General features: G+C 54.0%; 1 protein-coding gene across 1 annotated transcript; it reads left to right on the top strand.

Annotated features, from left to right (window-relative positions):
• Positions 1-19,012: 19,012 nt before the first annotated feature.
• Positions 19,013-26,822, top strand: LHX1 (LIM homeobox 1). Its single transcript, XM_010376874.2, has 5 exons — positions 19,013-20,554; positions 22,478-22,704; positions 22,801-23,078; positions 24,416-24,581; positions 24,967-26,822. The coding sequence occupies exons 1-5, from the start codon at positions 20,385-20,387 to the stop codon at positions 25,344-25,346; spliced, it is 1,221 nt and encodes a 406-aa protein (XP_010375176.1). The 5' UTR covers positions 19,013-20,384; the 3' UTR covers positions 25,347-26,822.
• The last annotated feature ends 367 nt before the right edge of the window (positions 26,823-27,189 follow it).

Below are 27,189 nucleotides of genomic sequence, written 5' to 3'. Positions count from 1 at the left end.
CCTGGTTCAGGCAGTCAGGAGATGGGCAGGGTGAAGATGGGGTTGGGGAGACACCTGGTATCCACTCTTTCCTTTTCTCCCCTTTTCTTTTCTCTGCATTCATTTAGCCAGGATTCACCCAGCCCCCCTAAGATTCTGCACACTGGACTTGGGACTGTGGGGAGTTGTGGATGCTCAAGATGCATCCTCCAGGGACCATGGACTGTTTGAAGAAATTCCTCTGCAACAACCGGCTCATGAATATTGGAGGCCACTATGGGCAGGAGGCCACACTAGCACCCTCTAAGGAGCTGTGATGAGAGAAGATTTCTCATCACAGTGGAGGAGAGGTCTGGTTGGGGGGCAGGTGAGAAAGGGCTTTTGCTAGCATCTCTGCCTTTCTTCTCTCCCTCCTCCTCCCCTCCCTTGTTAACTTCTCCTTTCCCTCCTCTTCCCCTCCTCTGCCCTCCTCTCATTCCTGTGTCTTCCCTCCCTGGACTGAGCTGGCTCCAGGCCTCTGGTGGCAACCAGCACACACTGGCCTCTGACTGGACAAGCTCAGCTCAGGAAGATCAGCCAGTATTTGCAGCCGTGAAAGCCAGCTAGGAGAAGTGTGAAGGTGGATAGGGTGCCCAGCCTCATCTGCCCTCTCAAGTGCGTGACCTTGTGTTCACCCCCAGTGACAGAGCCCACAGCAGTGTTTGCAGAGCCGGTCACTTTGAGCCTGCCTGCCCAGGGGTGGGGAGCAAATTTGAAGCTGCCCTCCTTCCTGTGCACCCCCATCTCAAAAAGGACCCAAAAGCAGGTTCCTTTCCAGCTAGCTCCTGACCTGCCACCCACGAGGAGCACCCCCAGCCCTGCCACTTCTTCCTGGCCTCAGGGCCATTGTGTGGGCCACACATCTGCTCCCAGGTGGGCTCTGCTCCCAGGTTCCTGGCTGGATTCACAAACTCCTGCCCACCAGTGAGAGGGCCACACATGGGCCACCAGCCTATGGGTGGGTCCAGATAACATATCTCCACAGCAGGTTATGTGCTCTGTCTGCAGAGCTATTCGAGTGTCGTGGAGATCTTAATAAGGGCTTTGTGGACACAGTGCTGCAGCTTGTGATGGGGTGTGGATAGCACACTTTTAGCGGATCCTAGAGAAGGAAGATGTATGGTCCCTTGCTGTACCACCCCAAGCCTGAACCCAAGCCCCAAGTCCCTAGCTCTGAACAGATTTCACCATAAATCCCAGGAGGTGACGCGCAGAGGGAAAGGGAGCAGAGAAAAGAGATTTACAGCGAACTTGTTTCCTGACACCTCTTTGGCCCATCCCATAAAATAACAGTATCACCAGATAAATCATATAGAGTCTCAGGGGACCTACCCCTTGTCTTTGTGGGGTCTCTGAGGGGAGATGAGGGGACATGGTCAGGTCCACCCAGCTGTGTTCTCCCTGGCAATATCAGCTCCAGCTGCCATGAGGATATCTCAGATTTAATCCCTGGGCTATGTATGGGGTGGTGAGGTAGGAATGAGGTAGGGAAGAAGAGTGTTGCCCAAGAGACAGCATGGCATAAGAGATTCAGCATGAACTTTGAGCAAATCCCAGCTCAAATTCCTAGCTGTGTGACCTCAGACAAGTTACTTAACCTCTCTGGGCCTTGGTTTATTTCTCTGTAAATGCAGGGCATGGAATATCTACATGACAGGATACATGTGAGGAGTTATTGACAATAATGTATGCCAAAGCTGGCGTATCGTAGGTACTTAAAATATGGGAACTATCGTAGCCACAAATGTTTTCTCTCATCTAGGATAAAAAATGCTGTGGCTGTGTTCCCAGCAGAGGGAATCGAATGCCGAGCCCTCTGCAGAGACACCACACTCCCTTGTCTTCTCTGGCTATTGTCTCAGCCTTGGTCTTCGAGCTTAGAAAGGCAGAGCTCCCCATTAACTCACAATGTGACTGTAAGCAAGTTTCTTCCCCTCGCCAGGCCTGTTTCGCATCTATAAAATGAGGAGGTGGAAAGTACTTGGTCTTTAAGACCCAGTCCCTTGTAAGATAAAATCTCAAATCAGGAGAAATTTCTAACCGTAACCAAAGAGATCAGGCAGGACCCAGACGCTGCAGGCGGTGAGGCCAGCTGAGACTGGCATGGTTAACGCAGCCTGGGGCATATGCTGTCGCCATCCTAGGAAGGGACTGCAGGGCTCCATCCAGCCGGTCCCACAACTCTGACCACTCCAAGTGAGAGATTCCTCTGCCTGCAGCCCACGTGGCTGTGGACACGGTCTGTGGCATTGTACCGAGGGACATTCGTCCAGAGGGAGGACTGTGTTTCCAGAGCTGGGAGCTGGGTGGGTGAGGCTCCATCCAAGCTCATGCATCGTACCTGGAGCAACCTTGTACTTCCCTTCCCGCCTGTGCAGTCTCCTCCTCCCATCAGTCCTCCCCAACCCTGTTTTTTCCCCTCCCTTTAGCATCTTCAGCTATTAAGGACGATGGCTTTGGGCTTGGGCTCCAGCCTTACAGTCTCTGCCCTCTCTCTCTCTTCGTCCTTCCTTCTTTCCTTTCTCCTCCTGCTTTTCCATCTTCTCCTTGTACTTCATTTCCTCCTCTTTCCTTCCTTCTCCGGTGCCTCCCTTTTCCTCCTTCACTGTTTGATTTTTGGTCTCTCTGATTTTTTCTTCCTCTTCTCCATTCTTCATGTATTTCTTTTCATCCTCCTCCCGGTCCTTCTTTTTGCTTTGTCACCTCCTTCGTTTTCTTCTCCCTCTGGTCAACTCAGGGGAACCGAGGTGGGCCTATCTGGGGGGAGTGAGTGAGTGTGTTGCGGGGTGAGGGTGGAGGGCTGGAGCGGGTCAGTGATCTGGTCTGAGCCTCTCCAGTATTGCTTCAGCCTCAGCCGCGCGGGAGGATCAGGAGTTCACCCGCAGGGCAGCTGTCAGCGGCTCAGTGGATGGATGAGTGAAAGTGTAGGGGGTGGGAAGGTGAAGTTGCTGGGGAGGGGGCCCTCTTTAAATAAAAATGAAAGGAGTTTGGTGGATGAAGTGACACAGACTGTTTCATAATAAGCCCCGCCCAAGGCACCTCTGCCAGGGGACCCAGCCCTGCTGTCCACCTCCCTCCAATCCTGTGCCCTGTCTCCATCCCCAAAGTTTCTTTCAGCACAGAGCCTGTTTGTTTCTCTGATCGTTTGGGCAGGCCAGAGAGCAGGCAATCCCCCACACTCAACTCCCGAGAAGGCTCCCCCCCGCTCCCCGCAGCCTTCCCCATCTCCCACTGTGGGGTGGCTGGGATTGGAACTCTGGGCAAGCTGCTCACAGAGTGATGTCTGGGTAGATTAGCACCCCAAAGCTGGCAGGCCTATTAGGAGGCCTTTGTGGGGGAGGGGGCCGGGGGAGGCAAAAGGGATTTTCCATTCTCTGAGCAACTGGATTACACAGTCAGGGGATCAGGGAAGAACTGCTACTTAAGCTGCCTCTGGCCTGGCTCTCCGCCTCTCACGGGCTCAGCAGGGATCTTACCAAGCCCTGCCTTGCCTGCTTTTGAAGAATCTTTATGTAACTTGAGTCAGGTTTAGGGGCAAAACCAAGTCTCATCTCCTTCTGCCCAGCCCTGAGCTATTACACCAAACAGGAGCTCAGAGGGCTCCGCTTGCCACCACGTCCGCCAAACCTCACCTTCCACAGCCCAGGTCTGGAGGCGGATCTGGAAGGTGTGACTCAGAATGGTGAAGTGACTTGCTCTGAGTCACACTGCTAGTGAAAGACAACTAGGATAGCTACCTGACTGTGGACTGGATTTATGGGAGCATGTTCTCGGCAGAGTGAGGGACTTCCAGGGACTGGAAGGGGCCACAGACTCTGCTGTTCCCCCTACAAGAAGGAAGTTTGCAGGCTGGGCACAGTGGCTCACGCCTGTAATCCCAGCACTTGGAGAGTCTATGGCAGGAGGATCGATTGAGCCCAGGAGTTCAAGACCAGCCTGGGTAACATAGGGAGACATCTCTATAAAAAATTTAAAAATTAGCCAGGTGTGGTGGTATGTGCCTGTGATCCCAGCTACTTGGGAGGCTGAGGTGGGAAGATAGGCTGGGCCCATGAGTTGGAGCCATGATAATGCCACTGCAGTCTAGCCTGGGTGACAGAGCAAGACTCTGTCTCAAAAAAAAAAAAATAAAATAAAATAAAAAATAAAAAAATCAGGAAGTTTGTTCCTGAGTTTTTTTGTCAGCCCAACATATGCTTTAGAGGGAGGGGAACATTACTCCCATTTGTTCTCTCAGGCGGCAGAAGACCAGATCACAGTGGATGGTGAAGAAGAGGAGAGATGTGGAGAAGATTAGGTTGAAAGAGTCCCAAGTCTTAAAGCCTACTCCCAGCCTTATCACTAACTTGCTGTGTGACCTTGGACAAACCACCTCTTCTCTCTGAGCTTCAGTTTTCTTATCTGCAAAATGGAGATGGAAACATCTCTTTCAAGCATTGTCTCAAAGGGTAAATAAGACAAGGTACTAGAAGAGCATCAGGCCCAGCCCCTGGCACACACAGCTGCTCCATCAATAATAGTAGAGCAAAGTCTTTTCCCCAGGAGCTGCTGGAAGCAGAATCTTCCACCCAGGAGCTGTGCCCACTCCCTAGGATAGGAGGCTCTGCTACACAGCCAAGCAACTGGTTCTTCCCACCAGGAGGGCAAATCCATCAGATTCAGCAAGATTGGCCTCCCCGACCTGGCATAAGGTTACTGGGGGGTCATGACCCCATACCTTGGGTCTACTTTCTAGAAACAGTCCACACACAAGAGGCCCAAAGACCCCCACCCTAGCCCTGTGTGGCCCCTGATGGCCTTTTGCTGACAAAGTGGTCATCTCTGACCTTCCTGATGGCCTATGCTCCTTCCAGTCAGAAAATGTCTGTGATCCTGTGACCCCTAGAAGCCCTGCCTTGCTAATGGTTTTATGATCTTCCCTACAGAATTCTCTCTTTGCCCTCTATACCCCCCAGTCCCTTTCAGTAGGTCCTAGTCAAAATAAACAACATTTATGACCAGAGTAAGATTCAAGGTCTGCATTGCAAACAAATGCAGAGCTCTTTGAAGGTGCCTGGGGAATCCATCACTTCCTGGGGTGTGACGTTCCCCAGGCCCAAGGGGAGGTGGGCCCTGGGAAGGGACTCAAGCCTGGGAAGCTGGGCCCTGGATCAGAGTTTAGAATCTGAGGATCCCCTGCTGCCTCTCCCTCCTCAGCACCAAACTCATCCTCTGTGCAAGAGGAGAGGGGAGGGGAGAAGAGGGACTGGGCATGGCATGAGAGGTCCGCTGTGCCCAGCAACCACTCCTACGCTATGTTCAAGGCCACCTTGGTGGCCAGGACTTGACTCCGTATGTCATCAGGGGAGAAGACAAAATGAAAGGGAGGGGGGAAAATAAAGAGATAAACAAAGAAACAGGCAGCAAACAGGAGTGAATGACAGGGTTAGAGATCAAACCCACCGGTCTCAGCCTTGATCCCTACTCTGGCACTAGCCTGGACAGAAGAGCTGCCACCATGGCCACGTTGGGACAACTTTCTTTTTTTTTTTTTTTTTTGAGACGGAGTCTCGCTCTGTCACCCGGGCTGGAGTGCAGTGGCCGCATCTCAGCTCACTGCAAGCTCCACCTCCTGGGTTTACGCCATTCTCCTGCCTCAGCCTCCCATGTAGCTGGGACTACAGGCGCCCGCCACCTCGCCCGGCTAGTCTTTTGTATTATTTTTAGTAGAGACGGGGTTTCACCGTGTTAGCCAGGATGGTCTCGATCTCCTGACCTCGTGATCCGCCCGTCTCAGCCTCCCAAAGTGCTGGGATTACAGGCTTGAGCCACCGCGCCTGGCCTGGACAACTTTCCTAAAGAGAAACCTCATCCCAAATTCTGCAGGCCAGGGTAGCTAAAGGGAGAGAGGGAAAGAGAGAACCAGCCTCCCGTCTGAGTTTCTCTCGGAGGCCTAAGTGAGTTATTACACAGGGGGAAAAGTAGAGGCCCTCCATGCAGAATGAAACCCCTCTCCTCCATCCCACCGCAGATGAGAGGCAGAAGCCCTCCCCCATACTCTCCTAAACATCCTCCAACACAGAAGGGGCCCACAGGCGGCAGCTCAGGCTGTCTTGTCTCAGCTTTGCCTTCTGCACGCTACTGTGGATGAGAGGCAGTCTTCTCCAGCAGGTGTGGTCACGGAGCAGGTTTGTTTGCAAGGGGGACTGGCCCTGCCTGGGGAACTGTTAGTGGAGAATATTAATGTGGGATTCCCAAAGGCCCAGGTCTGAGAGCAGCTTTCTAGGACACGCAGCTCAATGTGTTCTTCAGCACCATGCCAGCCTCCAGAACTGGGGCACGGGCCTGGGGGCTGGTGTTCTCTGACTCACAGCTGGGCTTGGGGGGCGGGGGGAGAAAACGTTCCTCCTGGAGCCTGTGCCTTATCATTTACCCTGCTAAAAATATTATGCCATCCAACAGGTTGGGTGAGGAGCTAGCCAGGAAATATGTGTGAGTAGCAAAGGTATCTATCACATTTACCAGATCCCCATGTATAGTATTTGTATACGTGGCATATAATTAATGTTTGATGAGTGAGTCAGAGAGAGATAAATTGGAAAGGAAACAAAGACACAAAAAGAGAGCTGGAAATGCAAGTATGAGTATTTCCGTTATAAATATACTTGGTTTGAAATTATCTTTGCCTAAACTGAAAGAAGAATAATTTTTAATAACTTTTAATGACCTTATACAAGTAAATGTAGATGTTTTAGCAGGGTTCCCTGGTACCCAGCACAGTGCTTTTTGTATGGAAAGTCCTCCATAGCATAGAGCTTTTGGTCTAGAAGAGCCTTGGAGACCATCTCAGCCACTGGGTTTCAACCTTGGTTGAACATAGAATCACCTGGGGAGCTTTGAAAAAAAAAAAATGCAAGGGACTCACCTTCCAGAGATGCTGATCTAACTGGTCTGGGGTGAAGCCCAGGCACCTGTATTTTTTGAAAGCTCCCCAGATGATCCCTTTGTGCATCCAAGGTTGAGAACTGCCCATCCAGGCCCATTCTTTTTTTTTTTTTTGAGACGGAGTGAAGTGGTGCTATCTTGGCTCACTGCAACCTCCCCCCTCCGAGTTCAAGCGATTCTCCTGCCTCAGCCTCCCAAGTAGCTGGGATTAAAGGTGCCCACTACCACACCTGGCTAATGTTTGTATTTTTAGTAGAGACGGGGTTTCGCCATGTTGGCCAGGCTGGTTTCAAACTCCTGACCTCAGATGATCCACCCACCTCGGCTTCCCAAAGTGCTTGGATTACAGGCGTGAGCCACCATGTCCACCCCAGGCCTGTTCTTTACAGATGTGGAAACTGAGGCCTAGAGAGCAGGTTGCCTAGATCCACACAGCTAACTGGCAGCAGAATCAGGATCAGAGAAGCTGATCAGGCATCCTGACTCCTATATACCTATCTGACATGTTTGTCAAATGAGCAAATAAAAGGTTGATCCTCTTTTGGAGGCATCTGTCTGCAGAGACCAGCTACCCAACCCCCTCTCCCACTCCTACGTTTTCATATTATTTTCATCAGAGGCTGGACAGGCTGGCATCTTGACCCTGATCCTCCAGGCTTCCTATCCTGAAGGCCTCAGGGTTCATAGGGCAAACACACAGTTCCCAGGTCAAAAACTGTCCACCAGGCCTGGAGCCTCCAAGAGTAACAGGACAGCTGCTGCTCCATGGCCATACGGAGCGTGTCAGTGAATGTTAGTGTACTCCCTAGAGCAGGGGTGGAGGAGTGTGCACGTGTGTGTGCAAATGTGCACCTGCACACAGATGCACATTTCAGGAGGAAACTGGGCAGAACAGTCTCCTGCATGTGGGCACACATCCTTCTGGGCACATCAGCACTCGGCAGTGAGAGTACCAACATGTGTACACATACATATCCACATGTGGGATGATATGTATGTTGGTGTTAGCAACAGTCTATGCGGCAGGGTAGGTAAGTGTGTGAGAAAATGTGTAAATGTAACAAAGACTTTGAAAAGCTGCCTGTGTGTGCTGCTACATGTATCTAGAATCGTGTGCCAGTACAGAAATTTGAATCTACATTTCTAAAATCTACATTTACATTTACCTGTGAAGGCATGTATATGAAAATATGTACATGGCTGGCTGGCCATTTGACTAAGTGTGACTGGCAGTCTGTGTTTGCAGGGTGCAGGTTTATGTGAGAGAGAAAGGTTTCTGCTGTTTCTATCACACTTCCCCTAAGTAATCACTGGGAAATATATGTGTTGGAAAACTGTATCTTTCATGCCTAAATATATCTCAGCATATATAAATGAAACATGATATTGTGCCGACCGAGATGCTACACATTAACGTTGTTCATCATTGATAGAATTAAATAACCCATGCAAGGCCCTGGTAGCAATTCTTACAATTTTATTTAACACTGTTTTGGCCAAGCAGCACTTGGCAAATACACATACACACTGTGGCTGACTGTCACAAATGCGCGATTTGTAGGACATAATACACAACACACGAGAAGTATAACAAAACAATGTCATCTAAAAATTCCAAGTGACCCCCTTCGTTCTTTGGGGCTCCTCTTATTCCCCTTCCTTTCCCAAACCTGACGAAAACCCATCCCTTCACACTTCCCTAGGAGGTCTCTGCATTCATGCTAAAGACAGATAAAGTGGAGGGTGAGGATTTGAGGTGGGGGAAGAGATAACACTCCAAGACCTGGTCTCTGGAATGTGTCTACTCCTCCCCAGTCTGTCAGAGGCAGGCCCAAGCCCCAGCATGTGTTAAAACTGAGAGACCAAAGAAAGCATTTTTTATGGGTTCTGCAGACCCTCAGCGTTGACTGACATACTTACTTATTCAGAAGGAGGAAAAGGAGCTTCATACTTATCAGATTGGTAAATCCTTCATTAAAAGATTCATAGAAATGGTTCCTTGCTTTTCTTTCTTTCTTTCTTTCTTTTTTCTTTTTTCTTTTTTTTTTTTTTTTGAGATGGGGTCTCACTCTGTCACCCAAGCTGGAACGCAGTGAGTGGCATGGTTCTCAGCTCACTGCAACCTTTGCCTCCCGGACTCAAGTGACCTCAGCCTCTCACTCACTTTTCTTTCTTATGGGGAAACTATATCCCTCCTGGAGCCTAAATCAGAACAACCTTGCACACAGTTACAGGCTTGCCAGCTCACCTTTCAAAATGCGTGCTGGCCAATGGACTAGAATGTTAGCTAAATTATGAATGGCCTGAGGGAAAGAAAAACTAAGAGCTGGGAAGCTGGGGGCTTCATCTACAAGACCAAACTTGAACATGAGCAAGATGGTAGGACCACCAACGACCATCCTACAAGCTGAAAATGCAAAATGCTTCCTTCCTTACCCACCACTGGGCAGTGAAAAGAAATCACATTTAGTCCCCTGAATAGATGGCACTTGTAGGTCTTTTCAAACTTGCCAAGGACTTCTTCATCTCCCAAGAGTCAGGCCAAAATCCCATAGGGAACCTCAAAGCTCTGTTCCCTAGGATCTGTATTTTTGGGTTTTTAAAATTTTTTTTTTAAGTTTTTATTTTTGGAGATGAGGTCTCACTATGCTGGCCAGGCAGGTCTCGAACTCCTAGCCTCAAGCAATCCTCCCATCTCGGTCTCCCAAAGTACTGGGATTACAAGCCTGAGCCAAGGTGCCCGGCCCCTAGGATCTGTTTTTAACCATCCCTGGGCTTCATTTTGGCACGGCAGTACCAAGATTGAGACAAGAAACTCTTCCCTATGCTTGCTTTCCTGCGTTCTAAGTTTCTCTCGCTACTTTTTCTCCTATAGAGACCCATTAGGACTGTAAAATAAAGGAGGCCAAGTCCAATTGAAACTGTAATTGGACTTAACTCCACCCCTGTGCCCCAAATCCTCTGCCACCAGCAACGAAGCAGTCATCAGAACTGTCGTTTTAGACAGCCCCCGGTCCCTCTCCAAGGACTAGCAAAGCTATCAGCCAACCTGTTTGGGGGACAGCTGAATGTCAGCGTCCGAAAGTATTGTATCATCTTCGCACCGCTGGAGTCAGGAAGCGGGCTCTCCAGAGCCTGGTGCCAGGGGCTGTCTCCTGAGTGAATACAGAAGGAAAAAAAGTTTCCTAACATTTGGATTCAAAGTGAGAACGGTGAAAAGCACCCATCAGTGTCCGTGCAACCCCAACAAACGCGCGCGCGCGCGCACACACACACACACACACACACACCCCCTGTCCATGCAGACAAAATCATGAATCATCTCCATGGCTGAACGTTTTAGCGTTCAGTAATATTCTCAGAGGCCCAAGGTTTTCAGCCAAATCCCAGGTCTGTGCACAAGGACACTGCATAAATCCCTCCCCTTATGAAAGGCCAGTCTGAGCAGATGGGACCGCTCTTAAGTAAACTGTGGAGCCCTCCCTTCATCCATCTCGGAAGGAGCAGCGGGGGGCTGGCCCTCTCAGCCCTGAGAGCAGAGAGCGGCAGAAGCTGTTAATTCTTGAGGCTAATGTTCACATCTCCAACTTAGCTCTCCAAGGGGTAGTGTCCATTTGACCACACAATCCTCCCTCCTCCCCTACCCTCCCTCAAGGGGAAATCAAATCTTGAAGTGAGACCGGAGGAGCTGCTGCGGAACAGGAGCACGGGAGAGCTGGCGGGGTAGGAGGCGGTGAGGGGCTGAAAGGCTCCTTAAACCCAGTTTCTTTCCATGCTAAGACTGGGGAAATAACCTCATGGCAACTACACTTTCCGATAACTTGCCTCATTAATATTTATTAAGCAAAAGATTGTTTTAAAGAAGAAAGGGCCAGATAATTAAACACTCAGTGGAGGTAGATGGCATCAGTTGGGCTTCCTTCACCCTGTTCTCAGTGTGACCCCACCCGCAGCCTAAGCCGAATGTGTACCCTGTACCATCAACCTCCCCAGCCCCTGCTCATCTCCCCAGGTGCGTCAGGAAGACACAAGGCAGGTGGAAGGAGAAAGAGACAGACTCGGGCACCCCAGGTGCTCACCAGGAAATGCACGGACTGTGAAATTATACCAGCGCTGGACAACTTACCACCACACTGGAACCCTTGGGGTACTGAAATAATTAACTTGCTAATCAGCTACACCTTGCTCTTTCTTTCTTCCTGGAAAAAAACAATTGCAAATCGCCTTCCCATCAGGTTCCCATGTCAGTCATTTGGAGACCAACAATGCTTTTGAAGAAATACACTCTCTGCCACCATGTAGACCGAAGAGGGTCATACCAAGTCAGGCCTCCTCCTCCCCAACCCTTCCCACTAGGCCCAGGGGGCACACAGAGACACAATGTTTCTGGAGATGTAGGGCTTTTTTTTTTCCATCCACGGCACAGAGCTTTTCCATCTCGCTAAGCTTTCTTGCTTTCACCCTCTTTAGCCTGCTTGCTGGCACTAAACAGCAAAGATCCATGTGGAGAAAAGAGGATTGATTAGAATCATAATAATGATCCCTGGCATTCGTCCGGTGTTAGCGTTCACAAAGTGTTTTCACACATTATCTCATTCGGCCAGAGGAGGTCGGAGCTGGAAGGGACCTCCGTAATCATCTAGCTGAATCCCCTCATATTACAGATGGGAAAACTGAGACCTGGAAAGGCTAAATGTCTTCCCCAATGGCCGGGGACAGTGTAGCCAGGTCTCCACGCTCCTTGTCTAGGAATCCTGTGCTGCCTCTGACCCTCTGCAAAGACGGAAAAAGCGTGGTCACGGTTTTGCTCCACAGTAGATATTAAACAAGTAGATATTAATACAAAATGAAAAGAGTAGGACATGAGAATGAATAAAAGCAACTCCTGTAAGATATGGCTTGGGTGGGGGAGTGGCTCGAAGTGGGGAAGACAATTAGTCTAAGTCCTGAATGGAACATATTAATTAACAAAGTTCCCCCTCTTTTTGTCCCCCTTCATCTCTCCACTTCTCTCCAGGTTTAAAAATATGAACATTATGCAGTTTGGAATCTAAGGCTTAATTCAGCTGCAGGTCCCGGGAGGAGAGAGAGTCTCTTCTTGGCTTCAGATCTGGCACCTATGCTCCTAAGGGTTGGCAGCATGATGGGCTTGTGTGTGCCTCTGTGTCCACTCAAGACATTGGATTTAGCAGTGAAAACCAGGCATCTTGATCCTTTCAGAGATCAGATGATTTGCAAATTAATGGCTCTTTTCCCCCAAGGCTCTGAGGAGGTTAAAAAAGATTTCTGGTGAAGGAGGGTGGAAAAATGTAACAAGGGGAAAGGGAACAGACATTGGATTTTGTGTCAGGAAAATACTTCCCTGTGAATGGCACTTGTGTGCGTGGACATGGGTCTCTGCATTTCCATGGGGCTGTCATGCCCCCCGTTGCCCGAGCGTGTTGGAAGGTAAGCGGTTCCTTTGTGTGTTCGTTTATTAGTAAGCCCAACTCTTTTCTCTCTAAAACTCCTTCTTCTCCCTGTTGAGCTGACCATGCTTCTGGATTTATGAAGAGAGATGTTTTAGCAGAAATCCCCCAGAGTGTCCCATCAGCCCTAAATCCCAGGCCCGCTCACCCCCCCAAGACCCCATGACACACAGCATGCCAACACGGCTTCCTCTTGCCTATGCATTAGCCATCCATTGTGGCAACCTGACATCTCTCACACATAAAACCGTAAGAGAGAAATAAAATATCTGTCTCTTGGCGAAAATAAAGCTTTGCCTCCCTCCTGATGTATAGGATATAAAATAAAGCCTCGGCTCCAATAGTGGGTTTTCCTTATGCCAGAGTTGCCTTTGCACACACGGAGACAATGAAGATGGATAGTTTGGGACGAGGCCCAGCCTCCTGGGGCCGCCTTCACCCTCTTTTATTATAGTCTCTCCCCCCTCCCCGCCTTTTTCTTTCTTCTTCACTTTCTTTCCTTTCTGGGCTGGATTTGCCTTTTATATGCCCTTCTCTTTCTTTCCCTGGAACTTTATTTCTCCTGCTCACTTTCTTTCTAAAGCTTGACAGAGACGGTGAGAAAGGAGCCAAGTTTCTCACCTTCCCAAACATGCCTGCCACCTCTCCTCACCTCCCCCTCTCCGATCCCCAGCTCTCTCTGGACCACCAGCCCCTCTGACTCATTTTGCTGCTACTGCTTTGAGATTTGCTTTGGTCAAATGTACAAATGTTCCCAAGGGACAATTAAAAATGTGTTTAGTGGTTGGGAGGGGGAGTGGATTTTTTTCTAGGGAGCTGCCCTTCCTGCCTCCTTCCTCTCTCTGGGCTGGGTGGTTTATAGATCCCAGCATTTCTTTATTTAGCCTCTGAGGAGGCCAACAGATCAAAGCTGCCATCTCATAGGGGTGAGAGTTGACATTCACATCCCAAACCCAAGCCTCAAAGCTGCATTACCAGACGGACTGTGCGTGTTGTGCCCCTCCCAGCCAACTCAGCTACCAAGGGGACCATCAAGTCCCAGGCCAGTCCTCTGGCTCTTCTTCCCAGTCTGAAAACTGAGGGTGATATGAGGGAACATAGGGGGCCTTCCCCATGCTCACACAGAGAGACCAGAACGGTCACCATCATTGTCACAGAGACATGACCACCTTCCTGCCTCTCACACACTTGGCGCTCCTTCCCACAGTGCATAGAGCCCACCTTTCCCTCCTTTGTCCCTAGAGGCCTCGCTCTTGCCTAGTGGCAGCTGTGACCCTCTGCGCCTCTGTGTCTCTCAACCCAAGTCTGAGGAGGGTTGTCTCTGGAAGCCTCTCCCCATCCTTGCCCTGACCTCCCATCGCCCTCCTTCCATCAACCCCAGGCTGCTTCTCAGCCCATTCAAAACCCCACCTGCCCTAGGGGGCTGCAGGACACTGCCCAGGTCCTTGGAAGAGTTAGTACTGCCTGAAAGAAGGGGGTGCAAGGTCTGGGGCCCTGGGGGAACAACAGGGGAGGGGAGCTTTGGTATTGCAGGGAGGTAAGAAATGTCCCAGGGGCAGGGGTGGCTTTCAGCCTCTGAAACTAATCTCCCCAGGTGGAGGGCGGTAGAAGGGCTTCAGTGTGTGTGACCCTAATCTGAGGAGATCTTTATTAATGCTGCCCAAAACCTGGAAGGGAAAGGAAGGCAGCAACATCTATGGAACTCTGCCCAAAAGTGGAGGTGGGGGCAGGGCTCAGAGCTGCCAAGTCCAGAAAAAACTCAATCCCAGTCCCAAAGGTCATTAGCTTTGGGGTTCCCTCTCTCTCTCTGTCTCCCCCCACTTAATATCTCTCCAGATATCGGCAGTGACCACCGCCATTAGAAGAGGAGAGAGTCAATTAGTGAGAGGATTGATTACTGTGAGGCACGAGCCCCGTTTGTCTTCCTTACTGGGTGTGAGTGTGTTCAGACGGAGGAACACGGGCACGCACCCAAATACACATTGTTGTCACGCCGTCTTAGACGTTTTATTTATTTGTTGGCTTCCTGCCCAGAGCCGCTTTTCCACGGGCGCAGAGTCTCCCACCAAATACGCTGCCTCCTTCCTCCGCACGCACTCGCCTGTCCCAAAACCGCACACCCGCTTCGTGCCTGCAGGACCCTCGGCTCCGCGCCCATCCCCGCGGCCTTCTTCGTGGCTGGGTCTCTTTTCTGTTTCTTTTCCTCCACTCATCCCCGCATTTCCCCGACAGATCTTTCCTTCCTTTATCCCCGCCTGCTTTTCCGTACTCCGTCTCGTCTTTTCTCTGGGTTTCTGCCTTTATTTTCTTTTCCTGTCCCTCTCTCCTCACTTCTGCCTCTATCTCTCTTTTCTGTTCTTCATCTCAGCGTCTCCCTCCCGAGATTATCCACGCTGTCTTTGCTGCGGTGCGCGGAGCTGACTGGCAACTGGGATCTCCACGCTTGACCTCGCTGTTCCACCTGCCCCCTGCACCCGCTCCCCCCCGCCCCGCCCCTGCTCCATGCCCAGGGTCCCTCCAGCGCTCGTGGGAAGCCCGAGTTGTTTATCCAGGCCAGGCGCACACCGTGACGCCCTGGCCTGCCGGATGCTGCCCTTTCCCAGTCCTGCGGTCCGTGCTCCCCCTTAACCAGCCCAAGCCCCCCTTGCTTAGAAAACATGGCCGGGCGCAAAGTGCACACTGGAGCAAGGTGCCAAGCCCCCCACCCAACTTGTCACCTTAAATAGTGCGCTGACCTAGGGATCTCGGGCAAGCCTCCTAACCTGGGCTCTCTGGCCGGGAAAGGGGAGATAGTACCCTTCTCTTCCACCCCCGACCACCCCCTTGCTATACGGTTCAGGGGAGACCGTGACACAAGCTGTAAAGTACTGCACACTAGTAGATCATTTCCATGAGAGAGTGATGGGTGAGATTAAGACAATTTGAGTCTGGAGAGAACTAGAGGGGAAGGAGAGGCGGGAGACGTTGGCGCTCAGATCCGAGCGACCTTATCCACGCAGTTCACTGAGTGGCATTACCGCGGCCTCACCGAGTCTGGGCGGAGTTTGCGTGGCCTCTGGGACCGGCAGAGTCCAGGGGTGCTCTTTCCTCCCTCCTCCGGAACGGGTGTAGCTGGGTGTGTACTCCGCATGGGGTAACCTCCTAGAGCCGGCTCCACCCCAGATGCCTCCTTTCATGGCCTTATCACTCTTTTCTGCTCCTTGGGTTGTCCTGGAGCAGAAGTGAGAGGAGGGAAATGGCCAGGGGTGGCCACCATCCTCGGGATCAATAGCAGCCGGGGGTGACTGGGCAGGCTCTGTCCATGGGCCGAGCATCATTCTGGAACCTCATGGGGAAAGAAGGGAGATGTAAGTTTGAGAGGGGCACCTTCAGGCTTCCCAAACTGCAACCCATCTGGGGAGGGCTGACAGAACCCTCTCCAACCCGGGAGATCTGGGACTGATCATCAAGGAGCTTCTCAAGAAAAGAAACCTGGACTGTGAAAGTCACCTCCTAGGCCCTCTGGGGCCATATCTGGGGGTGACTGGGAGGAGGGTGGAAAGGATTCTGCAGTCACCGAACTATCAGCGAAAATGATCCCCACGGACCCTGGTCCAGAATGTACAGGTCCTGGGCCGTGTAAGTGGCTGTGGGTCTGTGGAGGACGTTGGGTAGGAAAGCGCTTGTGTAGTTGAGGATGCAGACAATAAGTGTGGCCTGGAAGGTGAGGAGGGAAGGTTGGTGCTCTTCACTGAATGGACACTGGCTTAAATGCAGAGCTGAGCTGAGCGGCCTCGGAGACGGCCAAAGTTAGAAAGCCTGGTCAGTTTTCTCTCCATGTCCCTGCGACCAATTATGTTTTAAAACAAAAGCTCAATGGAAACGAAAACAAAACAAAACCCACCATTAGTCTAATGTGCTGTCCCTGTGGAGGAGTTAAATCTGGACTCCAAACCTAGAATCTGGAGCCAAGAGGTGCACTTTGAGTTGCGCTCCCGACCCCCCCTTGTAGACGCCAGGGTTGGCTCCTGCGGACCTGTTTACTGAGCCATCTGGACACCAGGAAGAACAGAGCCTGACGCCCTAGAGCGACCGTCCTGTCCTCACCCTCAACTCCCCTGCCTTGCTGGTCTGTCCGTGGAGAGGGGCCTTCTTTCCCCTACACCTAGGTCCCAAGGTTCTTGCACCCCAAATGGATGGAGCAACCTCCTCCTGCCCACCGGAGGGATGTGACAGGCTTTGGGTTGGGGAAGGGCCGGCAGCTGGGTCCAGCTGTCGTCCGGTAGGTCCCACTGACCGCCCCACACTCCACCGTGACCCCTCTGCTTTGCATGAGAAGGAGCCCAGCTGGGGCAGGGGCGGAGGCGAGCCACCCGGGACTGGGGCCACTATAGATTCCAGAAAGGGGAGGTTGGGTCGAGGGCGCTGGCGGCGAGAACCGGGACAGATGCGGGGAGGGGAGGAGGGTGAGGACAGCAGGGCTGGATGGGCCCCCTCCCCTCAGGCCTCACGCAGCGCAGCAGGCTGGGAGGCGCCTGGGAGTCCGGGTGGAGGAAGTGAGGACCCGGTGCCACACGGCTCTTGGCGCTTTCGGGGGTGCCAGAATCCTACCGAGTACCGGTCGGCTTCCGCCGGGAAGTGCCGGGTCCGCAGGAGGAGCGCGAAGCCGAGTCGAGCCCGCGGAGCCCGCCCGCTAGGTCACAGAACCACCTTCTCCATCCTCTGCCCCGCCCTGCGTCGGGGCCTGGGAGAGACCGGCGGAGGCCGGCGGCGCGCAGGAGCTGACTAGTTCCCTGCGCTCCTCCGGCCGGCAGCCGGGAGCCCATATGTGTATGTGCAAGAAAGTGTGGAGAAGGCGTTAGGGTTCCGGCACCCAGGGGTCAGGGCAGAACGCCAACGAGTCGCACTGCGAGTCTCCGCGGCTTCGGTTTCCATGACATAGGGACGCCGGCGGCAAGGCGGGGGCTGCCGGTGGGCCTCGGGGTTGCTGGGAGGTGCGGGCGGAGTCAGCAAAGGGGCGTTGGCAGAGCCCTAAAACCCCACGGTTCCCCGGAGCGCAAGCCAGATTCGCTGTAGCAGCTTCCCCTTTCGTCCGAAGAGGGTATTCCATCTGTACAGCGGGATTCCCTGCCAGCCCAAGCTCAATGGGACTGCGCTTCCCCGAGCATTTCCCCCGTTTCAGCCTCTGCCTGGTCTGCGCATCGCGAGTGGGGTCCAAAGGCCAATTCCACAATACCAGCCAGCTCCAGAGGGACGCCCACCATCATGGTCTTCCATGCTCGGGTCAAATGAGCCTTCCTAGCACTCCTTCCCCCAAAGCACAAAAATAGGGAGCAAAAATGGGACCGCCCAGCCTAACCACCTTCAGACTCCACTTCAGGAGAAATCCTGGTTAAGCCCACCCAGAACAGGCGTGGTCGAAACGGAATTTAGGGTTTGACTTGAGTGCTCCGAAAAATTAGAGTAACTCTTCCAGGCGAAGGCACTCTAGACCAGGATCTGTCCGCCACGTCTGGGCAAATGCGCCCCTGGGGGCGGCGGTCCCGAGTTCCTAGCCAGAGAGGGATTAGAGAGTTACGGGTTCCCTGAGGAGTGAACTATGGAGGGTGTGGTTTGCTGTTGTCTGGGGAAGCCGGTGCCAGCCCGAAGCCTGGACAGAGGAGGACTGGAATCCGGGCACACGCTGCCCATACACTGCACGCCCATCTACTGCAGCCTCTTCGTGGCGTCCTGGCATCCCGCTCCTCCTTCCCTCTTCCCAACGCCACGACCATCACCCCCAGCCGCCGTTGGAGCCCCCGGTTTCCCGCCTAGTCGTTTGTTTTTGTACGTAAAAGGTGTCTCCGGATCACAGTTTTCTCACAACTTTCTCGCCAGGGTTGCAACTGCTCTCCCGTGGCGCTTCCCGGTCCACTCCTTACCGCGCGCCGGCGCCTCGCCTCCGGTCTCCCTGCCCCCATCAGGAAACCGCCCGAATCAACTTTGCGAGAGTGCTCTGTGGGAGACAGACACTCAGCTCGCCCGGACCCTGTGGACTTTGGATGGATTGGGGGAGGGGGCACGGAAAGAGGGACGGGAGGAGGGAGATTCTGCTGCTAAGCGCCCCCTCCCCCTCCAAAGATGTGCGCTGTGCCTAGAACAAACTTCCAGGTCTAGAAAGTAAGGGGGTACAATGCCAACAGCCGCTGAATTGCAAAGCCCAGCAGTGCAGCGGAGCCGCCTGGGATTCCGGACCCGGCTGCACCCCAATCTTCCACAAGGCTCGGTCTTGGACTACCCCCACTCCGCAGCAGAACTCTGGCCTCCACCTGCGCCTATTCCCGCTCTCTCTCTGTCCCTCCCATCGAAACCCACGCCTTACCGGAGCAGGAGGGGGCCCGGGCAAGGTGGTGCCCGCCGTCCGCGCAGCGCGGGGCCGCGGGTGCCGCCGCCACTGATCCTCTAAACGCGGTCTCCCCGCACTCTCCCGGGCCGGGGGATGCAGAATGGTTTACAGAGGGACCGCGAGGCGCTGATTGGTCGCAGGCCGCAGTGACGTCGGCGGGCGCTGCATTAAGGCGAGGGGGCTTCCAGAGCTCAGCCAACAGCCAGGAGCAGTGACCGAGCCGCCGGAGCTGGGGAGAGACGCACCAGGGCGGCGACTGGGCCAGGAGACCAGGGACTGAGGGACGCGCCCGGGGAGGGCCAGCAACTAGCCGCGGCCCGGGCGGCGACAGCGGCGGTCCGCGCCGAGCCGTTCCAGCCGCCGGCCTACTGTAGCCGCTGCGCCAGGACATTTTTTTTTTTTTTTAAAGCTCTCCAAGCTGTCCCCCTCCTCCCCGACTCCTCCCGCTGCAAAAGAAAAAAAAAAAAAAAAAAAAAAAGGAAGGAGGCTAGAAAGGAAACCCAGATTTGCCACCACAACGAAAAAAAGAAGGGGAAAAGGAAAAGGAGAGAAAGTCGAGCGACTGTGGGGTTAGACGGAGGCAGCCAGAGCGTGGGCCGAGCGATGCGGGGCTGTACGCCCAGGCGGCCGCGAGTTGTGACTGGAGCCACGATGCACGGCCAGGCGCGGTGAGAAGCCAGCCCGTAGTGCCTCCCGAAGGAGCCCGGGCGCAGGGAGGGTCGCCCTGAGGACACGGAGGCCGCCAGGCAGGCCAAGGGCCGAGGTGACTGGGCTGGGGCGGTAGGGAAGGAGCGAGTGCGCCTGGCTGCCTCTGCCCGGAGTTGTCCCTCTCTTTTCGATTGACACAAACACTTCCCCAAAAGCGGGGAAACCTAAGCAACAAGAGCAATCAACACCAAGATCTTCCTCCTACCCTCCCTGTCTCCCTCCCCCCTCGTTCGGCCCTCGCCCCCTCCCTCAGGCCCAGCGCGGGCGCTCGGCGGGTCCGGAAGCGCGGCGCGTTGCCGGCAGTTTAGGATCCAAAGCTTCTCTGCTCCTTTTGTTCTTTGCTTTCCTTTTTTTAAAAAGAGGGGGGAAATCCCAGTGGTGGGCAGCCTGGCACGCACACACTCGCCCTCATACCCCGACAAAAGCAGATGCACTTTGACTTCTGACAGCTCTACCTCAAGCTCGGGAGAACTCAGCGGCGCTTTCCTCGCAACCCGAGCTCGCCGAGTCGTCGTCGTCTTCTTCGTCTCCGTTTTTATTTATTTATTTCCGTTCCCGCCGCCGTTCTCGCTGACCTTCACTCCTTCGCGGGCTCTGGGCAGAAGGGTCGCATTCTCGCCCGCCTGAGACTTCTTTTCCTCGCCCCTGGAGCTGAGGAGGCGCAGCTATAGCCCAGGGCCCCGGGACTCCCCGGCTGCACACTTCACTGAAACGCCCCCAGGCCCTCATCAGCCTCGTTTTCTCCACCCTACTTTGATTTCCTGGTGCGGGTTTTGGCTTGCACGGCCGAGTGTGTGTCCTCTTTTTGGAGAGACTGGGGAGTTCGTGCCGGTTGTCTTCAGGAGCCCTGGGCTCTACTTTGCCCCGCTCTTTCTGGGCCTCATCAGACCAAACCAAAGACCATGGTTCACTGTGCCGGCTGCAAAAGGCCCATCCTGGACCGCTTTCTCTTGAACGTGCTGGACAGGGCCTGGCACGTCAAGTGCGTCCAGTGCTGTGAATGTAAATGCAACCTGACCGAGAAGTGCTTCTCCAGGGAAGGCAAACTCTACTGCAAGAACGACTTCTTCCGGTGAGTACTTTCCTCCCACGCCTCTGCTGCTGCCTCCCCGCGGGCCCTTCCCGGCCAGCTTCGGATCAGAGGTTAGCGTGGCCTCGCAGCCCAGTTAGGAACTGCTTCTAGAGAGGGCAGCCAAGTCCCGCGGGCGCCAGCCTCTCCGCCAGCTGGCGCGCTGGGAGCTCGGGACGCGGCCCTGCTTGCATCCTGGAAACTATGGGTCTGGGTTTGGCTGCACGTGCCTGGGAAGAAAGGGTCTGAGCCTGACTCTGCCCAGAAGCCCCTTCAAGCTTGGAAGAGACAGGGCAGCCTCGGGCGTTGTAGTCCGGACTGCTGTCTTTCCCGGAGCCAAGCTCTGCAGCAACTGCATTCTCCAGGCCTTTGGGGTTGTTTGCCTTCCAGGCTGAGCCCAGGCTCCCTCCCAGTCACTACCTTTTCCGACCCCGAGCAGTCTTGGTGGGAAGCTCCGAGCCTTTTGCGTAGAGTGTCTGGGCCACCTGCCCTGTCAGCGGCAGGAAAGAACTTGGCCTTAAGGCCGATCCTGCACGCCCGGGGGTCTTCCCCAAACCCCGACAGGCCTCCGAGTGCAGACCTGGCCAAACTGCCGCACTGTAGCCTGCGAAGTGCCGGGAGTTTTTCCCTGCTCTCCTGGCTGCCGAAGTTGTCTGGTGGTTCGGCTTCAGCCCCAGGCGACTCCGACTCCCACTGGCTCCGCTCAGTAGTCCTCGTAGGAAACTGCCAGCCACAGCCATCAACCTCCTTGCTGAAACCTGGGGGAAAGCCCAGACCCCCAGCTTGCTGGTGGGGAGACTTCTCCCTACTCCCCTTATCCGTTTAGTATTTTAATATCTTACACTCACAATTTTGCCACTCCATCCACACAAACACACAAGTCAACAGAGAAGAACAGGCGCAAATGCGAATTGTAATTCTACCCTACCGATGTGAAATCTCGCAGTTCACTCGGCTGACTTGGTCTCTGCTTTTCTAAGTTTGTGGTCATAGTTCAAACCAGGGAGCAGGGAGGAAGAGGGATTCAAAGCCACTCAGAGGGCCAAGACGCGATGTCCCCAGTGCCGCTCCAGGACTCGTGGCTGGGGTTGGGTTGCCTGGAATCATGAAGCAAAGCTCCGTGCTCGCTGGTATTTCGGGAGAACGCGCGGGCTGAACCTCTGAGCCTCGGCGGGCTGCTTGGTTTTCCTCTGCAATGACTGGATCATAGCGGGAGGGTGGCAAACCGTACTCGTACCCGCTGCCAGTGGGTCCCTGAGGCCTGGCCTCCACAACCCGCGGCAGGGCGCCCAGAGCCAGGTCCCGCGGCTCCCGCTTTTGCCAACCTGCCCCGCTTCAGGCAAGAGCGTGGCGGCGGCCCCGCTGTGGCTACCGGGGGCTCTCCGCGGCTATGTTTGTTGACCAACAGCGGGACTAGACCTCGCCAACCCCACGCCTGTGTGCGGGTCCTTTTGCGATGAAGGAGAGAAAAGCAGCGCTCCGCGCACGTTTATATAAAGCTCTAACTATAATTCGACTTTTCTGAATCTAATCGGAAAATAAGTGTCCCCTGTTCCCCTCCACCCCCACAGGCCACTGCCTTGCCACCTTCTTTAGACGATGCATCTTTCCTCTGGGATAACGCTGGGAGTGAGGCTGGGGCTTGGGGGGCAGCTTGGGCCCCTGGTTCTAACCGCGTGGCGTGTATCTCTTCCCGACTCTTCCCTGGTGCCGTGCTGTCTCTCCTGCTGCCTCCTCACCTGCTTAACCGGAATTCTGCCTCTCTTTATCTCTCTCTTCCCTTATTTCTCCCCTCCGTTTCTCCTCTCCTACTTCCTCCACTTTTTACATCTTCCCTCTCTCTCGCTGTCATCTTTCTCCCCGCCTGTCTCCCCGTTGCCCCTGGCTGACCCATCCCCGCCCCTCCCCCCCGCCCCACCCCCGCAGGTGTTTTGGTACCAAATGCGCAGGCTGCGCGCAGGGCATCTCCCCTAGCGACCTGGTGCGGAGAGCGCGGAGCAAAGTGTTTCACCTGAACTGCTTCACCTGCATGATGTGTAACAAGCAGCTCTCCACTGGCGAGGAGCTCTACATCATCGATGAGAATAAGTTCGTCTGCAAAGAGGATTACCTAAGTAACAGCAGTGTTGCCAAAGAGAACAGCCTTCACTCGGGTGAGGCCCCAATTCCCGGCTGGCTAGGTGCAAGCGGGTCCTGGGGGAGAAAGGCTCGCCAAGGCCCCGGCTCATCTGTCCCTTCCCTCTTCTCAGCCACCACGGGCAGTGACCCCAGTTTGTCTCCGGATTCCCAAGACCCGTCGCAGGACGACGCCAAGGACTCGGAGAGCGCCAACGTGTCAGACAAGGAAGGGGGTAGCAACGAAAATGACGACCAGAACCTGGGCGCCAAGCGGCGGGGACCGCGCACCACCATCAAAGCCAAGCAGCTGGAGACCCTGAAGGCCGCCTTCGCTGCTACACCCAAGCCCACCCGTCACATCCGCGAGCAGCTGGCGCAGGAGACCGGCCTCAACATGCGCGTCATTCAGGTCAGGCCCCAGCGCGCCTCTCCATCCCACAGAGGCCCATATTGCCACTTTGGGCACTGAGACCGAGTCCAGGAGACCCCAGAATCCAGAGAGAAGTGAGAGATGGAGTCTGGAGGTGGGGTGCCTAGACACATCCCGAGCCTGCGGGACCTATGAAATGCCTGATGCCTTCGAGCATCTAGAAAGCCCTCTTCCCAGCCCAACAGAGGTGATCGTGGCAGTGGAGGGGGAGGGGCGGGAGCTCAGCCAGAGGCTGGAGGAGGGGAACTGTTGAACACTCTGGAGAGAGTGGGGAGCCCTCTTTCTGCACATACCCCACCCCCACCTCGGGTTCTCAGAGAAGTCTCAGTGTCCCCCAGAGTCAATCAGTGCCTCTACCTTCTGCACAAAGTCAACTCCTTCTAAGTCTGCAACTCCAAATTTGTGATCGTTGCTCCAATTAGACAAGCCCCAGATCAGGGACTTCCCCTCCAAAGAGAGGTGGTTCCGCCGGGAGTCAGCTCTGCTTCCAGCCAGTTGGAGTGAAATGGGGATGGGAGGCCACCTGGAGGCAGCTGGGCCTGTGGGCGGAAAGGAGGTGAGACTGTGGAAGCTCCAGGCCAGGGGAATCTCTGGCTCAGTGCTAGGTGTCGGGTTAACCGGGCCTGGATGCCCTGCATGGGTGTGGGTGATGTACCTGCCTGGGAGGCTGGCCGTGCATGTGCACATGTGTGCAACACGGAAGGCCCTGAGGCCTGCAGGAGACTGTGAAACCTGCGTGCATGAATGAGAAGTTGTGCGTCTGTGTCACCATTGGCAAGAGGCTGTGGATAAGTATGTTTGGCACTGTGAGATTGTGCATGGGTGTGAAAAGGAGATTGTGGGTTTTGGTATTACAGGCTGTTTCTGTGTCTCTGTCATGGCTGGAGGAGGGTTGCTGCAAGAGACCGTGAAATGGAAGCCCGGTGTGTGTCTGACATTATTTTGGAGAGGCGTAGTCTCTATGTGTGTACAGCCCCAGAGAAGCTGTAACTGTGATAGTGCAACTGTTAGAAAAACCCCAGCTATACCACAACTGCCTCCCTCCAGAGAGGGCGGCCTGTCCAGGTCCTTCTGTGGGATTCCTGCTCACCATTGATTGGCTCAGGGTCCTCCCTGAGTGGTCCTAGTCGGAGATCGCCCCGTCACCACTACCCTACACACACACACACACACACACACACACACACACACACACAAACACACACACATGCGCGGAGTCGGCCAGCCGGGCGGTGGAGGGGTGTTAGCTAGGCCCGGAGAACCCCGGAGTCGGGGGTGGAGACTCGGAGGGCTCACCCCGCCGCCATGTGCTGCAGGTCTGGTTCCAGAACCGGCGCTCCAAAGAGCGGAGGATGAAGCAGCTGAGCGCGCTGGGCGCCCGGCGCCACGCCTTTTTCCGCAGTCCGCGCCGGATGCGGCCGCTGGTGGACCGCCTGGAGCCGGGCGAGCTCATCCCCAACGGCCCCTTCTCCTTCTACGGAGGTGGGTGCGCGTCGAGCGGCGGGGCGCGGCCAGGTCGGGGCGGGCTTCGTTAGAAGCGGGTGGCAGCGCGGGGGGCACGCCTCCCTCTCTGTAAGCCACTGGAGAGTCCAGGCAAGTAGGGCGAAGGCTGGGAGTAAATCAAGGGGAGGCGGCGAGACCGAGGGCCCAATTCCCGGCCCTGAATGACGGGGTTGGGTGGTAAGGGGCAGCTCCCGGGCTTGCGCCCAGCCTCTTCCCTGCACCCAGGCCCGCAAGGGCTCCCCGCGATCGGCGAGCTCCCCGCGTGGTCTTCCTCAGCCCGCCGAGGGCGCGCCTTCCCTCCCTTTCGGTCCCGACGGCCCCCGGCCGGGCCCTGACGTCCGGCTCCCTCCCCGCCGCTCCGCAGATTACCAGAGCGAGTACTACGGGCCCGGGGGCAACTACGACTTCTTCCCGCAAGGCCCCCCGTCCTCGCAGGCCCAGACGCCAGTGGACCTACCCTTCGTGCCGTCGTCTGGGCCGTCCGGGACGCCCCTGGGTGGCCTGGAGCACCCTCTGCCGGGCCACCACCCGTCGAGCGAGGCGCAGCGGTTCACCGACATCCTGGCGCACCCACCCGGGGACTCGCCCAGCCCCGAGCCCAGCCTGCCCGGGCCTCTGCACTCCATGTCGGCCGAGGTCTTCGGGCCTAGCCCGCCCTTCTCGTCGCTGTCGGTCAACGGTGGGGCAAGCTACGGGAATCACCTGTCCCACCCCCCCGAAATGAACGAGGCGGCCGTGTGGTAGCGGGGTCCTGCACGGTCTGCGGAGTTCGTGGTTGTACAGAAATGAACCTTTATTTAAGAAAAATAGAAAAAAGAAAAAAACATAAAAAGCAAGCCCCCACCCCCTTCCTCCAGCCTCGAGAACCATTCTCCTTCCGGATGGAAAAGGGGGACACGAAATAGCATCCAAATCGGCCTCGAGGTGGGATTGGGATCCGCGCACTGGCTCTCGACGTGCAGAACTGGAGCTCCCCAAGGGAAATGCAGACCTCTCCCCAACTCCCACCTGGACCCGGATCCGTGGACAGACCCCGCGGGCGTGTGCGCCTGGCAGGCGCGCGGCGAAAAGACGTCCAGGGCAGCCGCGGGTGCGCACAGCCATTGGCGATGCCAGGAGCCCTGGGGAGGGAGGCCGTGAGCACAACCGTGAGGGAGGTGAAGCGGCCCGGGGCGCTCCCGGGTCAGCCAAGAGGGTTCTAGCTCTGGGATATCCCTTATTAGTGTTGTCTCAGAGTTCAACAACAACGACAACAAACTCTTATAGCTTCAGAAACGCCGACCTGCCATGCATCAGGTGGGACTATATATATATTTTTTGTCTATCTGGATTTTTGGTTTTTGTTTTTGCCAAAATTGCAAAATTCTAAATGTAAAGCCCTCCGTATCAACTCTTCTACCTTCACAAAACTACACACACACACATAAACCCGTACACGGACACACTCGGTAGGATGGTCTCCAGCCAGACCGCTCGGTAAAATGACTTGAACATCAGCTGTACAAGAAAAGTATTCTACCTTCACACACAAAAAAAGTTAAAAAAAAAAAAAAAAGACTATTGAACTAAAAACAGTCAACTGTTTACGTATAATGTTAAATTCAGGAGTTCAGTGTTTTACTAATATATCCTGTTTTCAAACCTCTTGTTCGAAAACAAAATGTTTTGAGCAATCAACCAAAATTGTTCCTTTTCTTTTCCTGTAGATGTTCTGACAGATTTGCAGGGCTTTCGGCTCACTGTGCTAGTATGTAAAAAGGTGTTGTTTACACGAGGCAAAGAGAAAACATGCTATTCAGACAGTTGCCAAATAGAATAATTATAGCACAAATACTGTAAAGGTGCCTGGCACCAGCAACCTGAGAAAGTGTTAAAAAAAAAAAAAAAAAAGTGTTACAAGGTTTAAAAAAAAAACTTCTTTGCTAATTTTTTGTCCTGTTGAACATTCATGGAATTGTTAATATGACTTATATAGACCCACACAGGTTTTATTTTTGTGTCTTTAAAATAAAAGTCCAAAATATTTAAATTTTATGGTCAAATATGCAGTCAACAGCTGCTACTTTTTCTTTATATATTAAATTTCTCATATGTCTTTTATTGTTCTAATAAACCTAAGCTTGTGTGACCTCCAGTGCATATTAGACCATTCACTGTATGAAAGAAAACATGTTGAATAAATTTGTGAGTTTTTAATAAAAATAGAAAATCTGATGTTTAGATAATTGGTGTGTTATTTGATGTGTTCAAAGGGGAGCCCTGATGGGGAGCTGAATGGGTCCTCAGAAGCCAGGTGGAAAAGAGAGGCAGGATTGGGGTGATATATCTGTCTTTGCCTTGGCTGTGGCTGAAACCTTTTGCTAATGCCAGCCAAGCTTTTCTCTGTGGCTTCCTGCTGTTATTAGCTACAGATTTGCATCCTATGGATTTAACTGATATCATTGGAGAGATGTTTGCTGATAAGTTAATATAGAACTTGAAATAGAAATCAAATCCATGGCTAAAAAATGAGTGGTCCAGGTCTGTGATTAGGCATGAGATCCAAGGCATTCCCTCTTTCACTCTCCCTGCACATGCAAAACTGGGC

The sequence above is a fragment of the Rhinopithecus roxellana genome, chromosome 19 (genome assembly GCF_007565055.1).
Source record: "Rhinopithecus roxellana isolate Shanxi Qingling chromosome 19, ASM756505v1, whole genome shotgun sequence".
Lineage (NCBI taxonomy): Eukaryota > Metazoa > Chordata > Mammalia > Primates > Cercopithecidae > Rhinopithecus > Rhinopithecus roxellana.
This window is presented reverse-complemented; position numbering and strand designations above follow the sequence as displayed.